The following is a 16,803-nucleotide window of genomic DNA, read 5'->3' as shown; positions in this document are numbered from 1 at the left end:
GCTGTTCGGCAATGGCCAATTCGAGTTTCTTTGCGACAACGAGAGACATCTTTTTATAAATTAATTAGTTCCTGTTTTGCGACAAAGCAAACGAGATTTTAAAGCAATTCGAACTCAGCGTTGTCATCGACAGCGAGAACGATCGCAGGATTTAGCAACTCGTTGACAGCCGCAACCTCCTCAGGACGAGGAGTCGGTGCACGTCGAGGAGAAGGCGGGTCACGCGCTTCGACCTCTTCGTACGGTGGAACAGGATCTAAGTCTGCGTCGAAGTCGATGTCGGGAAGATGGAAATGGAGATAGTGAGGAGGCGGAGTTGGTGGACAAAGAATGAGACGCTGTAAAAGCGCTCTGCGCACAATCTGCTCTTGGAGCAAGAATTGTCACCTTCGCCACCAGGCGGAGAGACCTAGAAAGGAAAACCAAAAGGCTACGGAGCGAGCAAAAAGCTCCCGTAGATGAATCGGGTCATGTCCACCATAATGAAGTAAAAGCACAGCCTGATTAAGGCCGGCTACAACAGCGACAGCGAAAACTACTACTACCGTCCCTAGCGCACCCAGGCCTACGATATCCATAGTGTTATGCCTGTCGGCAGTGAACGCTCTATGCAAATACCGCAAACAGCTTGCCACCTAGTTATAGGCGGGGCTCATAACCTATCACGCAGAGGAACGGGAAGCAATGAAGAGCTAGGCACGAACACTTGCCTTTATATCAGAACGGTAGTAGACTTTTGAAGTAAGCTTTGATAGTTCTTGAGGGGCTCAGTTGTCGAGTAGACAAGTGAAGAACAAATGCTTGATTCGATAGGGATTGAGGAAGAAATCCTCGAGTTTATATACATGAGTAGGTACGCACGGACCAGTAGCGTAAAAGGAAACTACTACTCAGTATAGTAAAGAACAGCATAGAAGGTCATGGAATATGACGTATAATATGATGTCAGAATGACATCATTGTGGAGCTGATTGCTAAGGAATGTCATGTGATGAACAACGTGTTGATACATGTGTAAGTCTGGATCAATCTAGACGTCGGAACTATTAAGGATATTTCCAACAAAGCATAGGTAAGTGGCACTTTCCTTTTCCTTCCATGCCACCACCTTGTTTGCTGTCCCTTGTTGTCACACCATATGACAAACACACTTGTTCTGTCCAACTTGCAATCCACTCCTTTCAAACTTCTCATTCTTTTCCTTCCTCATCCCACATTGCCATGGCTGACCCAAACCTCAAAGTCTGCCCAAACTTTGAATCAGCTGCCTTCCATGAAATTCATGAAGCACTCATGGCCAACCTCAACATTGATCTCAAACAAGCTGTAGAATGCCTTATCACAGCTTGGGACACTGGTCACCAATGCAGAATTGCTGAATGGGAAGCACAATGCCAAGCACAAGCTGAGGCTGAGCTTGAAGCACACAGACTGGCTGCAAAAGCAGCTGAAAATGAACCCCAGGATGCTGAGTGGAAGGAACCCCAGATGAGTGACTTTACCACCAGTTGCACCCCTCCTAGCATCCTTGTTAACAAACCTTCACAGTATGCTACCAACAAACTCACCTCATGTGAGTATGTAGAACCATGGTATTTCTCCCCTGAGGGCTGTAGTGATGCAGCTTGAAGTGTGAAAACCAATACCAATGATGCCTTTGGTCTCTCCAGCATGAGACCTGTTGCCTCAGTCAAAGCATCTCAAAATGCTCAAGCTGACCACAACCTATCATTCAGTGTATTCCTACAAGCCAGGGTCTTGTTCTTACACCACATCAAAGCCATCCCATAGCCCAAAAAGCATATCAATGCCCTTGCAATGTTCTTCTGGAATCTAGAAAGTCCCCCTCAACACACCACCTCCAACAGGGATACCACAGTGCTGACCTATGCATCACACATTGTGAGTCAAAGTGTGGTTCAGTGGTGAAAACCAACCAAAACCAACACAAAAGACAATGAAAGCAAGTGGTGGTGTGCCTACATGGTACCTAGATGGTAGAACCTTTTATTTGGGTGGTCTTTGCAAGCTACAATACTCAAAGATGAGTGCTGAGGGTTGGGGGTGCTTCTGACAAAGAGGGAGCAAGAATGTGATAGAATGTGATGGGGTAGACTGCTGTCAGCCTACAGAAGGATAGATGATGACTTAATTCAATGTCCTAAGCTGCACTGAGCTCAGGAAGGGCTTGGAGTGAAGCTGATTGATGATAGATGATAGTAGGCAAAGTAGATGATAGTTAGACCCTTAATGAAGCCTCAACTATCAAAGCTGCTGAATGAATTACTGAGAGATGATGAATTGTGAGCAAGAGGGGCTCTCTGACATCTTCTTATTCAGCTATCTAAGTACAGTGATTTATATACAGTACAGGGGCATTGCCTATGGAAAACAAGGTGCAAACACTTGGTAAGTGATTGGTAAGTGATAAGTAAGGAATGTAAGCAGTGGGTAATCATCTTAGAAAGCATTGGTGAGCATTGGTAAGGATAAGTAAGCCAAAAAGTGAAGAATCAGTAAGCAAAGTCAAAAGATTGGTACAGTGGCTCAAAAAAGTGTCCCAATATTGGGTGAATTTGGAAAGAGTTGAGATTTATGAGAGAGCCAATAGGAATTAGTTCAAACTCCTGCAGGACCAAAACTGGTACTAACTGTTTCCTTGACAACAAGGGCTTGCTTATGTAATTTGATCCACATGGAACCAAGATATAACCATTTTAAAATGACATGTCATTGGGACACTTTTTTGAGCATGATGTTGTCAGTCAGTATTTAGTAAATAACTTAAAGATTTGACAACTTCTGAGGGATTTTGTGCTTCAACCCTGACTGATTATGTAATGTACATAATCCTGAGCCATAAAAAATGGCTTGGGTCCCACTCAGCTAACCCTACTTCACCATGAAATGCATTTTTGCCTCTGCTAGAGCAAATATCCATCTTCTTTCTGAATCTGGCCTTTCTGCTCATCAAATCTCCTCTACAACTGGTCAGGGGAGCTCTACTGTGTCCAGGGTCATCAAAGAGTTCCAGCTAGATTAAGGAAAACCTCAAACTGGGACATCCTTACCAGCCTTCCTCTCCTGGTAGAGGAGAATAGTCTCTAGTATGACCTCTGGAAGAGCTGAAAATGCTGTCCAGGCTACCCATATAATGTGTGTGGCCCTTTCCTCTCCTGTCACTTCCCAAACTGTTTGCAGTGTGCTCAATTCTGCGTCCCTGAAGGCTATTGTCAAGCAGGGACAGCATTTTCAGCTCTTCCAGAGGTCATACTAGAGACTATTCTCCTCTACCAGGAGAGGAAGGCTGGTAAGGATGTCCAGGCATACCTTGAATGTGTATGGCAGACTGCACACTCCAAGGAGTCTGCATGATTTGATGTTGATTGGGAAACCCAGATTGATCCTGCACAAAGGTAAACTGTGTAGTGGGTTGCACAGGCAGTGGCTGATACTGCATGTGAGGTTGTGTGAATGGTAGCTGATGCTGCATAGCAGGCTGCAGGAATGATGATGGTGTGGGGGGCTGCATAGATGCAGGCTGAGGCAATATGACAGGGTGCACAATGGAGCCAGGAAAATTGGATGACATGGAAGTAGAAGCCTGGGACCTTTGGGTGGGGGGTCAGGCACCAGTGGCATGGTGTGCATTGGTGCCCCTTGCCTTGTCAGGAAGGGCAAGGTCTTGCATATGATTGAAGTATTTGAAGCCCGTGTTTCAGTACTGTGCAGTATCTGGCTGATTCTAGGGGAAGGTCAAGGATTTTTGTGCCACACAGGAAAAAATCTCAGACATACCTCAACAACATCATCCATCATGAGCTGCCCTGCCTCAGTTATGACATCAGCACCTTTTGCTGCTGAATATGCAAGTCCCAATCCCCTTGCAACAGCTGAAGCTGCATAGTAGTCCCATTTCAGCTGTGTATGAGATGAGTGATACTGAACACAAGGATAAATCAATAAACACACACTTTCCCACTTGTCATAACAGCTTTTCACAGTTTTACAGTATCCATTGGCTTGGACAGGTAACCAAGATACCAAATTGTTGAAGTGCCCTAGTTGAAAGACCATATGATCACCTGCCTTGGGTCGGATTTCCTCCACAAAATCGAGAAGCATCTCAACATCTGCATGGGGCCATACAGCTTGCAGCTGTGGCTGAGGCTCAGAGCTTGAACTGACTGACAGGGCCTTTCCTTTTGACCAAGAATCCCTACTTTCCATCTTGCTGTGAAGTCAATGTGAGCAGTGGGTTGGGGACATGGAATGGTCTAGCCTGCAATAAGGGTCAGTTCATTGAGGTGGCATATCATACTATGCATATGTGGGTAGCTGTGATTCATCACCTGATCAGTAAACACCACAGTCACAGATAGTTCAACTTAGAAGTCTGCTGAACTCCACACAGAGTTGGATTGTATATATTTTGCATAAGGAGGCAGAAATTCTGCTACCATTTGGGCCCTTAAGTCTGGTCCTCTGGACTTAACCCCTGACCTCCAGCCTTAACTCTGGTCCAACCAGACTTGGCCCTTCCTGGCCTTGACTTTGGTCACCCAGACTTAGCCTCTGACACCCAGTCTTGAAGCCTGGTCACCCAAGGGTGAACCTGTACTTAACACAGCCACACCTTATCACCTTTTTGAACTGGGGTGAAGGGTCATGACAAGCAATCTTTCATGGTTTTTCTGGCCAGGTCATGTGCTGCAGGGGCTTCTTCTCTGGCTTTTCAGAGTTCCTCAAGTCTAGACTCAGTGGCAGGAAGGTGGGTTTCTGCAATCAGGGATGGAAGCAGTTTTGGTTTGTAGCTGTACATGAGGTAAAATAGCAACTGATGGGTGATGGAATGAGGGTGGTGATTATGCACAAGTTCTGCCATGGGAAGGTTGTCCACCCACAGAGCAGGGTTGTTCTGGCAGAAGATGCAGAGGTATGTTTCAGCCTCTTGGTTAACATGTTCTGTTTCTCTGTCAGTCTGAGGGTGATATGCTGTTGACAGGGCAAGGGAATATCCTAAGAGGGAAGCAAGTTCTTTTGTGAATGCTGAGGCAAACTGAGGACCTTGATCAGATATAATTTTGTCATACAACCCAAAGCAGTGTCATACAACCCAAAGCAGTGTCACACACCAAAGGTGTTGTGGACATGGTTACAACTGACTCTGCCTAGCTTGTCGATGCATTGTGCACAATGCCCATGAATGCAGATAAAGACTAAAGGCCTCATGTGCAGAAAGACTGCTGGATGTGAGCAGTCATCCTTCACACAAGAATGAGTTGTCAGTGCTAAAGAGAAAAGAGGAAGTGAGTTAAGTGCACATTAAAAGTTTTTAGTGCCCATGTATGGCATTCCAATTTTTGTCATGTCTCTGCCATTTCCAAAGATATCAGCTCTGTTCTCACACTCGCTTAAAGTGCTCAGCCACATGATTCTGCCTTCCAAATTTGGAGAGGATCCTCACCCTATGCATTTCTACAGCACTCCATCCATCAGACACTCATTTTGCTAGGTCCATCAGAAATGGCTGCCTCTTCATCAATCATCTCACTTGTCTCATTTGCCAGAGACAGTGGCTATGTATATCTGCCAGGCATTCCCACCAGCTTCTGTCCTGAAGCCCCCTGGTTTATCCCATCATTGTCAGCCCCATCTCATCCCATGCAGCTTGGTCAGCATATTCTCCTTGTCAGTATGACTTCCAGAAGGACATTCTTTGGTTGCCTCAGGTCTGTCACATGATTAGAAAGGTCTTATGTGGTTGTTTCAGTCTCCCCTCTTGATGAAGCATGTGGATTGTTCCTCCCTGCTCCCTGCACCATCTTTATTCCAATCTCATTCATCAGTCTCCCCACATTGTGACAGCTGCAGAATAATCTACTGTTCTCCAGCCTCCCTGATTGCATTCATGATGAGTATGATGTGCATCTTACCTTCCTACTGCAAGATCCAGCAGAAGACATCCTCCCTTCTCCTCCTCCATCAGAGCCCTGTCCATGAAGCTTTTGTTAACTTTGCTGAGAGGATGAAAGGGTGGGAGATGTGATCACATATGCCCCCATTGCCCCATAGACCCCCGATGCCCTAGCCCCTTTGACACCTGACTCATGCCCTTCAATTCTGGAATTAATACTTCCCTATCTGGAAACACCATCCATCTGTCATGCCATCTTTGGGTCTAGTGATGTCTCCACCAAGATCTGACTTGCATTGCCACCCCCTAATGTGATATCAGTGTGCTTACTCAGTTTCTGACTCCATTTGACTCATTCTGTGATATTTTGACTATCCTTGACTTGTTCATTGCCAATACTTACCAATCTTCTTTGCTTGCTTACTTTTCATTTCTTGCTTACTCATCATGATTACTCAGTCCTTACTCATTACTTATCAAGTGTTTGTGCCTTGTTTGTCACAAGCTGTGCTCTCCCCCACAGTATATAAACCCCCATGTACTTAGCTATAACCCCAGTGAACCAGAAGCCATTCACTCAGCAGTCAGTTCAGTGCATAACTCATCATCAACAGTTGAGGCTCCATGAAGGGGTCTATCTGTCATCATTCATATACTTGGTAGTTGAGGCTCATTTGGAAGGGTCTATCTACCTCCATCATTTATCTGAAGCTGTATCCCCACCCTTAGTCAGCACACATGCTTAGTCATCCATCCACTCCTGCATAACTCATCATCAACTTGCACCAGGAGCACATTCTATCAAAGTCCATTACTGTACTCCCAAGTACTTTCAGCTGAACACCTTCACTCTGTTCAGCATTCCCCCCATCAAGTCATCACTCACTCAGCTGCTCTTGTGTAACTCATTGTCAACCTGCACCAGGAGCACCCTCTATAGAAAACTCCCCCACACATTAGGTTTTTCTGCCCTCCAGGTATTGCATAGGCACACCACCACTCACCTTTTTTATTTGTCTTTGGTGTTGGAGTTGGTTGGTTTTTACTGCCTTTCCACACTTTGACTCACAGTGGGAGTAGGCTTTCTCCAAGAAGAGGGCTGCAATATTGGCAGCAGAAGCAGTTTTCCTTGTAGGTGCTAAAATTACCCCCTTTGTAAGCCCATGGTCTACCATGACCAAGAGGGAATCATAACCCTTTGAAAGGGGCAAATTGGTAATGAGATCACAGGAGATTTGTTGAAACAGGTGGGTGGAGGTCAAGGGTATGGGCATAAGGGGTCATGTCATTGGGTGAGTGTTCACCTTATTTTGCTGGCATGTAGTGCAGCCTTCAACATATCTTCATATGAAGGATGTGAGTCCCAGCCACCAGAACTTGGAGGAGACAAGCTGTCAAGTTTTCAAGACACCAGGATGTCCCATAGAGGGGTGGACATGGTGGTTGGACATGACAGTCCACTGGAGAGATGGGTCATCAGGAATATACACCTGATCTTTGTAGAGTAACACCCCATTGTCAAACCTCCAATCAGAGAGATGGGATTTAAACAGAAGTGGCATGTCAATGTTTTCTATGGCTTGAAGAGCTGTTTGGACCACTGAGTCAGACACAGAAGAGGATGCAACCTTTTTAGTGAGGTTCATGTCAATGAGGTTGACAAACAGGGTCTGGGGGAGGAGGGTTACTCCTTTGTTGTCTTCATCATCATCTGGGACATGGTCGGGTTGGTGGGAGAGTGTGTCAGGGGCAGCCAGGTCTTTTCCTGGGACATGTTCAAGTTGCAGATCAAAATCTGCTAGGTCAAGAAGCCAGCATGCCTGGCAATGATTCAGGTTCTGTGGTGCTTTAGAGTAGGACAAGTTCTTGTGATCCATGAAAACCTTGACCAGGAATGGGGATCCATGGAGATAATGTCTCCAGGTTTTCAATCTGTGGATGACTCCTAGCAGTTCTCTATTGTAAATGTTGTAGTTTTGTTCTGCTGGGTTAAACAATTGTGAAATGAAGGCACAAGGTTGCCACTGGCTGTTCAAGTCCTCCTGGAGGAGAACACCCCCAGTTGCATATTTGGATGCGTCTGTAGTAATCACAAATGGCTGGGAGGTGTCAGGCATTCAGAGGGTCAGTTGAGCCATGAAGATCCTTTTCAGGAGATCAAAGGCATTTTGGCATTTCTCTGACCACTCCCAAGTTACAGCTTTCTTGGCAAGGTCAATCAGAGGGTGGGCAATGTCCAAGTAGTAGGGGACAAATCTTCAATAGAAGTTGGCAAATCCTAGGAAGAATCACACATCCTTAACCCTTTTTGGGACTGGCAATTCTGCAATACCTTGGACTTAGACAGGGTCCATGGCAACAGTATTTTCTTTGATGATCATCCCAAGGTATTCCACCTTGGTAAGATCAAAGTGACATTTTTCCAATTTGAGGGGTAGCAACAACCCCCTCATTTGTTCAAGAACACAGTGGGTTCTTCATTTGTGTTCTGTGGGTCAGTAGAGAAGATGAGGAGGTCATCCATATAGATGACCAGCCATCCTTCAGCAATCATGTCCCTGAAGGAGTCATTCATGAATTGCTGGAAGGTGGCAGGAGAATTGCACAACCTGAAGAACATAACAGTTGGTTCAAAGAGTCCTTTGTGTGTAATGAATGCAGCCTTCCATTGGTCTCCTTCTTTGATATGGACATTATTATAGCCTGATCTTACATCCATCTTTGTGAAGATAGATGCTCCTTTGAGTTTGTCAACAAGATCTGAGATAAGGGGGAGGGAATATGTGTCCTTCACTGTATTCTTATTCAGATATTGGTAGTCCTGACATGGACAAAGGGAGCCATCTTTCTTTCTGACAAAGAAAAACAGGGCAGCTTGAGGAGACTTTGAGGAGCAGATTTTGCCTTCTCAAAGGTTTTCTTCAATAAGCTTCTCCACAGACTCTCTTTCAGAGGGAGAGAGTGGGTAGGCTTTGGCCACCTTGGGGACAAAGTCCTCTACAAGGTTTATGGCATGATCACTACTGAGTTAGCACAAGAAGAACATAGGAAGAAACTGAAAGCTACCCTCCCTGAAAACTACAAAGAGTTTGCCTCCATCTTTAAAAAACCCTCTGATGGAGTGTTACCTCCATCACAACCTTGTGGTGGTAATCTTTCTAAGAAGGCTATTCTTGGGATTGACCTTCTTGGCTTCTTCAATGAGTTTTCCAAGTGATGTCACAAAGTGGGCATGTGTGGTTTCATCTTCAGGTTCTTCATAGTCCATGAACTTATTCATCCTTTTCTTCTCAGCAGGGGATACAAGGTTCATGGTTTGTTCTCTGATGGCAACAGAGGAGATGTTGTGAGAGAGTTCTTTCAACTAATTGGTCTTTTTGTCAATGGAGAGGGTTCCCATTCTCCAATCAACAATGGGGTTGTTTTCTTGTAACCAAGGGAGGCCAAGAATGACATTTTCTGATCCACAGTTAATGATGTGGAAGAAGGACTGATGAACAAGTCCTTTGACCTTGAAGTATAGGGTGGCAGAAAACAAAATCTTTCCCTTGGAATTCTGGGATCCATCTGTGATTTTGGCGAGGATGGGTTCAGTGAGTCATTGAGTGGGGATTCTATGCTTTCACACAAAACCCCAATTGATACAAGATATCTCAGCACCAGAGTCAACCAGTGCAGTGGTGTTGACAACTTTTCCAGTTCTTTCTGATGTGTAAAGAGAAATGGGGATTTGCATAGTACAATCTGGGGTAGAAGATACTAGTACTGGCACAACAGAAATAGAACTGTCCTTTTTACCAGGAACATCTGGTGTCAACACAGAGTTCCCTTCCAAAAATCCTTTCCTAATGCCCTAGCAATATTGACTAAGGCAATGGAGAGACCAGTGACTTTTTCTTTGTCATTGCTTTCCTCAACCTCCACAATCTTTCAGATCTTCTTGACCTTCTTCTGGGGGGCCTTCCCTTTTTCAGGACATTGTCAAGAGAGGTGTCCCTTGTTTCCACAACCAAAACATCTTCCTTCTTTGATGTGTTGGTCTCTTTCTTCTCTGGAGAGTCTCACTCCATCCATGTCCATAGCATTTGGATCTTTTTCTTCTGAGAGGTTGTTTCTGGGGTAGAACATCCTCTTTTCTTTCTTTCCAGAAAGCTTATTCACCTTTCTCCATTTGGCATCAAACTTTTGTGCCTGAGTGTACCACTTGCTGATCTTGGTGGGAGTGGTTTCCATCATATGGATTTGGTTTGTGATGAAAGGTTTGAGTCCCTGAGAGAAGAATTCAATTAAGGTGACATCCTCTGTGATGGTAGAGTTGGTGGTGGCAGTTCAGAAATCAGTGATATATTGTTCCACTGATTCTTCTGTTTCATGGTGCATAGTTTAGTGATGGCAGCACCAGCAGTGTCAGGGGAGGTGAACAAATCTTTAAATTCTTTCTTAAAATTGGTGAAAGAGCTAAAATTTGGTGGGTTCTTTTCTAGAGAGGTTTTCTGGAAGGTTGCTGCCCAAGAGCAAGCAACCCCTTTCTTTATGTATGACAACACATAGACAACTTTCTTTGTGTCAGTGTCATATACTTCTTCATTGACCATGAGGTAGGTCTGGACTGCATACAGCCAGCTCATGGCATTCTTTTGGTCACCATCAAAGTCAGATGGGGTGCCAATCTTTAGTTTGGTGGCTTTGACAGCAGTAGTGCCAGTGGCAGCTTTCAATGATGAACCAGACATTGTAGTTCTGGGCAGGGGCAGAGGTGTAGGAAGTGTGACAGGGGAAGGTGCTGGTGGGATGGGAGTACCAAGTGTAGCAAGAGACTGATTGAAAGGTTCAAGAGGATACCCAGAGTAAATCCTCCATCTGGTTGTTCTGGTTCATTGGAGGAGGTGTCTGTGGGGAAACAGTGCAGGAGATAACTACCAGCAGGTTTCTGAATTGACCAATGGTGCTGATAGCATATTCTATTGATTACACTATAGTGTACACCAGATTTGCTGAGGTTGCCCTGAGAGAATGTCCCTGATGAGCCAGAATGTTGATTTCTTGACTTGCATTACAACAAGGAGGCTTAGTGGTGCAAAATCACTGTTTGGCTTTGTTTGTTTGTTGACAAATCATTCAGTAGACCATGTGATATATTATGTAAGCATTGGTGAGCATCTCACCATGTTCTATATGTATTCCCAAGGACTACATCCCCAGCATATCACAAAGTTACATAATTGTCCCAATGAGCTCTCATTTTCATTTGGGTATTCTGTGATCAGTTTCTATCCAAATATTATGTAATATGGCTTATCAGAGAGCCATGACTGGCTGCTTTGATCCATCCACCAACACCTTGGACTCAATCATGATAGTTCACAAACTACACCATGATTAATGAAAAACATGCAAACATTGGGTCAATTTTGTGAGCCACTGTATATGGGTATCCCATATTATCATGGTATGATCAAATGATCCTGAGGTAACCCTCTTTCCATCAAGGGAGAATGCAACTGTGCTCACTGCACCAGTATGCCCCTGGGGGAGACAGTAGATCTGAGCCCCTCCCTTAGCATCCCAAATCCTCACCCTCTTATCATCTGACCCTGAGGCAATCCTCTGCCCATCAGGGGAGAATGCAACTGACCTGACCATATCAGTATGCCCTCAAGAGGGCCACTAATCTGCACACCTCTCTCAGCATCCCAAATCCTCACAGTCTTGTCATCTGACCCTGAGATAATCCTCTTGCCATCAGGGGAGAATGCAACTGACATGACCCATTAATATGTCCCTGAAGAGGGCTGCCAATCTGCACACCCCTCTCAGCATCCCAGATCCTCACAGTCTCATCATCTGACCCTGAGACACTCCTCTTGCCATCAGGGGAGAATGCAGCTGACCTGACAACACTGGTAATCCCCTCTCAGCCAATGCATTTCTGCCACAGGGAGACTGGTATGGAAGTTGGGATGAGACAAAACCTCCTTGAACTCCAAGTACCATTAGAGGGATTACTCAATCTTGCACTGATCAAAACTGGGGATGACTTGGGAAGGGCTATATGGTCATATGTGACCAAAGGAAAGATTCATGGCCAGATGGAAGCACAGAATTCTGCACCCTGGGAGCTCAGTAGCACATCCTTCTGATGACACCCAAGGATAGAGAGGGTTGTCTCACCCCAACTTCCATACCAGCCTCCCTATGGCAGAAATGCATTGGTTGAGAGGGGATTGGTTTGTCCATCTTGTTTTGAAGTGCCAGATTGACCTCCATAACATTTTTAGCCTTCCAAGTACAAATTTAGTCCCAGAACATATCAGGCATGGTGGGGAAACAGTGCAAGGAATGACTGAAAGCAGGTTTTGTAAGGGACTGATGGTTCTGAAAGCATATTATACTGATGGTACTGTAGTGGTCATCAGTATTTGATAATATTTCCCTAAGAGAATGACCATGTGAGCCACAGAGATGATATCTTGAGTTGTGGTACAAGAGGGAGACTTAATGGTACAAATCCAATGTTTGTCATTGTTTACATACTGACAAATCATCTGGAAGATCATGTGGTCTATCATGTAATCATATTTTCCCATCCCACATGCCCTCAATCCCACCAAAAGGTCACTTTTCACTATTTAACTGGTCAGGGACAAATGTGTTGCAATGCACCTTTTGGAAACAACACAGCATATCTCAGCATGTACAACTTAGCTTGGAATATACCTTAGTGTTCTGGAAAGCTGGGAGTGACCCCTCTCCAACAGTATATGTATCATGACTCCCCATGCAGAATACATAGCCTGAGCTATATCATCAACAATTCACACATGGCAAATGTAGCAACAATTTTGTCCTTCACTTGTACTTTGACATTCTGACTGTCCTTGATTCACTTATTACCAATACTTACCAATCTCTCACTTTGCTTACTGGTTCTTCACTTTTTTGCTTATTAATCCCAATGCTTACCAATCCTTTCTAAGTTGATTACCCACTGTTTACATTCCTTACTCATCAGTTACCAATCACTTACCAAGTGTTTTCACCTTGTTTTCCATAGGCAATGCCCCTGTACTGTATATAAATCACCATGCCTAGATAATTGGCAAGGAATAAGACATCAGAAGGTCCCTCTTGCTCACATTTCTTTGTCTCTCAGTAAATTGTTCATCAGCTTCAGTAGTTGAGGCTTTATTAAGGGTCTAGCTACCATCTACTTCACCTATTGTCATCTATCATCAATCAGCTTCACTCCAAGTCCTCCCTGAGCTCAGCACAGCTCAGACTAAGTTGCCACTCTATCCTTCTGTAGGCTGACAGCAGTCTACCCTATTGCTTCCTCTTACATTCCTGCTCCCTCTTTGTCAGGAGCACCCCCAAACCTCTGTACTCATCTCTGAGTGTAGTACTTTGCAAAAACTACCTGAATAAGACCTTCTGCCATCTAGGTACTGCAGAGGCACACCACCACTCACTTCAACTGCCTTTTGTGTTGGTTTTGGTTGGTTTACACCACTGAACCTCACTTTGACTAACAATGACTTGTGACTGCAATTTCTACATTGATTTAATGTTTGGTACTCCTCCACTCTCAATATGTAGCTATCATGTTTCTAACCTGATAAATGCATGACCAATTAAAATAATGAAAAGGGTAGGTATGCATAATAAGAACAATGTGCAGTGGATAGCATGGATAGTAGAATAATATGAATCAGTCAAAAAAGTCATTTAAGCAAAAAGGCAGCCTAAATAAGTCATGGTGCTATCCATGCTTATTTGACAATAAGTGCTAAATCAAGTACAGATAGTACTTTGTTAATTTCCTGATGTGGCCCCATTTGAATCCAATATTGGGAGGCCTGGATCCTAGAGTTTGATTGCTCTTCCATGGTCTGTTAATTGAATGCTCTGATCTTTGCAACTCTTACAAACAGTGGCTTATATGCTCTTATCATGATGGCACATGGTGTTTCTTCTTCTCTGATGTCCTTGGAGGATACAACTCATTTGTCACCTACCTTGAATACATGTGGTCATTCCTCAGGATATCATCTTATGGGGAGAATGCCCATAAAATACAAGTGCAGCACATCAAAAGTGCACAGCCATCACCAAGGGATCTTTTTTGTTTGATCTCTTCCACACTTTGTCACCAATTCCTTTGAATGCCATTGTAGGTGCCAAAGACCAAGTGTTTCTCCTGCATCAGTAATTGACATGTTTAAGAGTGGCTGAGTATGACCTCAGACTGATTCCTGATCATTGTTGCTTGTACACATTGGGCTCATTTCCATTGCTTGGCTATGACCATGATTAACTATGTTGTGGAATAATGGTGGCCTCCTGAAATGTGCAGAGCTGTTATTCCAGGTATTCTCTATCTGTATGCTATAATTTTGAATGATATGACATTGAATTCCTTTTAAAGTCCATTCTTATTGCACAAGATCTGAAGACCAGAGGACTGCTTATTCAGTGGAAAGGCTATTGAAATGATGAGTATACAAACTTCATGGGAAGAAGTTTTAACAATACAATACAATATGTGGCTAGACTACAATATGTTCATTGTAAATTCAGGCAACTGTTTTCAAGCACTTGTGCCACTTATCTCCATGAACCATGTGGCTCAAGTCCATCTCTGTACAACAATCACTTGGGACCACAACTTTGTTGCAACTTGAATAAAATGGTCTCCAAAATGTTGGTGGTAGCCAAAGCAGCAACCTTCCCTTTGGACCCCTGAACCATCCATCAGGATGAAGCTTGACTGGCTCAAACCAGCTATCAGCATCTTCTGGCTGGAACCCATCAAGGAGTTGTTCACTGTCATGTAGTGCATGTGAAGGTATTGATGAAAAGCAAATGGAGCAGGTTTAAAGCCTGGAAATTATATGAGTAACAGCACAATACATAACAGTTGTATAGTTCTTACCCTCTGGGTCATATGCAGACAACTTCATCTTTTGATGGCTGGTGATCATATCCTCATGTATATGAGGTATCCCATATTCTCATGGTGTTGTCATATGAACCTGAGATAACCCTCTTTCCATCAGGGGAGAATGCAACAGTGGTCACTGGACCAGTATGCCCCTGAGGAAGACAGTAGATCTGAACCCCTCCCTCAGCATCCCAAATTCTCACTCTCTTATCATCTGACCCTGAGACAATCTTCTGCCCATCAGGGGAGAATGCAACTGACTGGACCACATCAGTATACCCCTCAAGAGGGCTGCCAATCTGCACACCTCCCTCAGCATCCCAAATCCTCAGTCTTGTCATGTGACCCAGAGACAATCCTCTTGCCATCAGGGGAGAATGCAACTGAAGGAACTGAATCAGTATGTCCATGAAGAGGGCCACCAATCTGCACACCACTCTCAGCATCCCAGATCCTCACAGTCTGGTCATCTGACCCTGAGACAATCTTCTTGCCATCAGGGGAGAATACAACTGACCTGACCCACCCAGTGTGCCCCTGAAGAGGGCTGTCAATCTGCATCCCCCTCTTAGCATCCCAGATCCTCACAGTCTCATCACTTGACCCTGAGACAACCCTCTCACCATCAGGAGAGAATGCAACTGACTTGACCCAACCAGTATGCCCTTCAAGAGGGCTGCCAATCTGCACACCTCCCTCAGCATCCCAGATCTTCACAGTCTTGTCTTTTGATCCTGAGACAATCTTTTTGCCATCAGGGGAGAATGCAACTGACTGAGCCTAATTATCATGCCCATGAAGTGGATTTCCAACCTGCACACGTCTCTCAGCATCCCAGATCCTCACAGTCTTGTCAGATGACCCTGAGACAATCCTCTTGCCATCAGGGGAGAATGAAACTGGCTGGACTGAATCAGTATGCCCATGAGGTGGGCTGCCAATCTGTACACCTTGCCCAGCATCCCAGATCCTCACAGTCTTGTCATGTGACCCTGAGACAATCCTTTCGCCATCAGGGGAGAATGCAACTGATTGAACCAGATTCTCATGCCCATGAAGTGGATTTCCAACTTGCACACATCCCTCAGCATCCCAGATCCTCACAGTCTTATCTTTTGACCCTGAGACAATCCTCTTGCCATCAGGAGAGAATGCAACTGACTGCACTGAATCAGTATGCCCATGAAGTGGGCTGCCAATCTGCACTCCCCTCTCAGCATCCCAGACCCTCACAGCTTTGTCATGTGACCCTGAGACAATCCTCTTGCCATCAGGGGAGAATGCAACTGAAGTAACTCCACTGGCATGTTCTAAGGCAAGCTGGGTAGCTGTCCATTCCTTTAGCCCTCCCACAGGAACTCCAAGAAGTTTGCAGAATTTTGGCAAGAGAATTTTTGACAGTCTCATATTTGAAGGAGTGAATGGCAATGCAGATATGTAAAGGTGTGGAGCACTGTGTGAGATTGAACCACCAAAGTTCTGAATTAATTTGATCCCATCCTGCATCATTCCTAACACATCTTCAAACCCTGGCTGGTCCTTTTGATTGGATGTTAGGGCATATTATGTGCATCCAAGTGTAGATTACTCACTAGTAGCCATGTTGTAGTGCAGACCAGAGCACCCACAACTTTTCCTAGCTCCCCAATGATGCTCAGAGTCTCCAGCCAGAACAGAATTTTTTCACTCCCCACAATAACTACCACTAACTTTGCAAGATCCAAGTTAAAGGTAGTCCTCTGCAGATGTTGGACCCAGAATCGACATGAATAGGATAGATGGGGTGTGATGAATTTCTCTATTTTTTGTTGTAAATCAGGGACTTCAGAGTTGCTGAAGTAGGAGCTCTCTAATCTGCAAATGTTGAATTGCAACTCCTTCCACAGAACCTGAAGCGAGGCGAAGGCTAGGTCATATGCCCCAGAGGTGTTGATGAAGTAGTCCC

At 44.6% G+C, this 16,803-nt stretch overlaps 1 protein-coding gene across 1 annotated transcript; it reads left to right on the top strand.

The window, feature by feature from the left end:
- Positions 1–1,221: 1,221 nt before the first annotated feature.
- On the top strand, positions 1,222–1,629 carry F5J12DRAFT_729687 (uncharacterized protein; the record flags this gene model as incomplete). Its single annotated transcript, XM_051741954.1, has 1 exon — positions 1,222–1,629. The coding sequence occupies one exon, from the start codon at positions 1,222–1,224 to the stop codon at positions 1,627–1,629; it is 408 nt and encodes a 135-aa protein (XP_051594121.1).
- Between the last annotated feature and the right edge of the window lie 15,174 nt (positions 1,630–16,803).

The sequence above is a fragment of the Pisolithus orientalis genome, assembly GCF_024613125.1.
Source record: "Pisolithus orientalis strain OTSU chromosome Unknown F5J12scaffold_155, whole genome shotgun sequence".
NCBI lineage: Eukaryota > Fungi > Basidiomycota > Agaricomycetes > Boletales > Pisolithaceae > Pisolithus > Pisolithus orientalis.
Note: the sequence above shows the minus strand (reverse complement) of the source record. Positions and strands in the feature narration are given on the sequence as shown.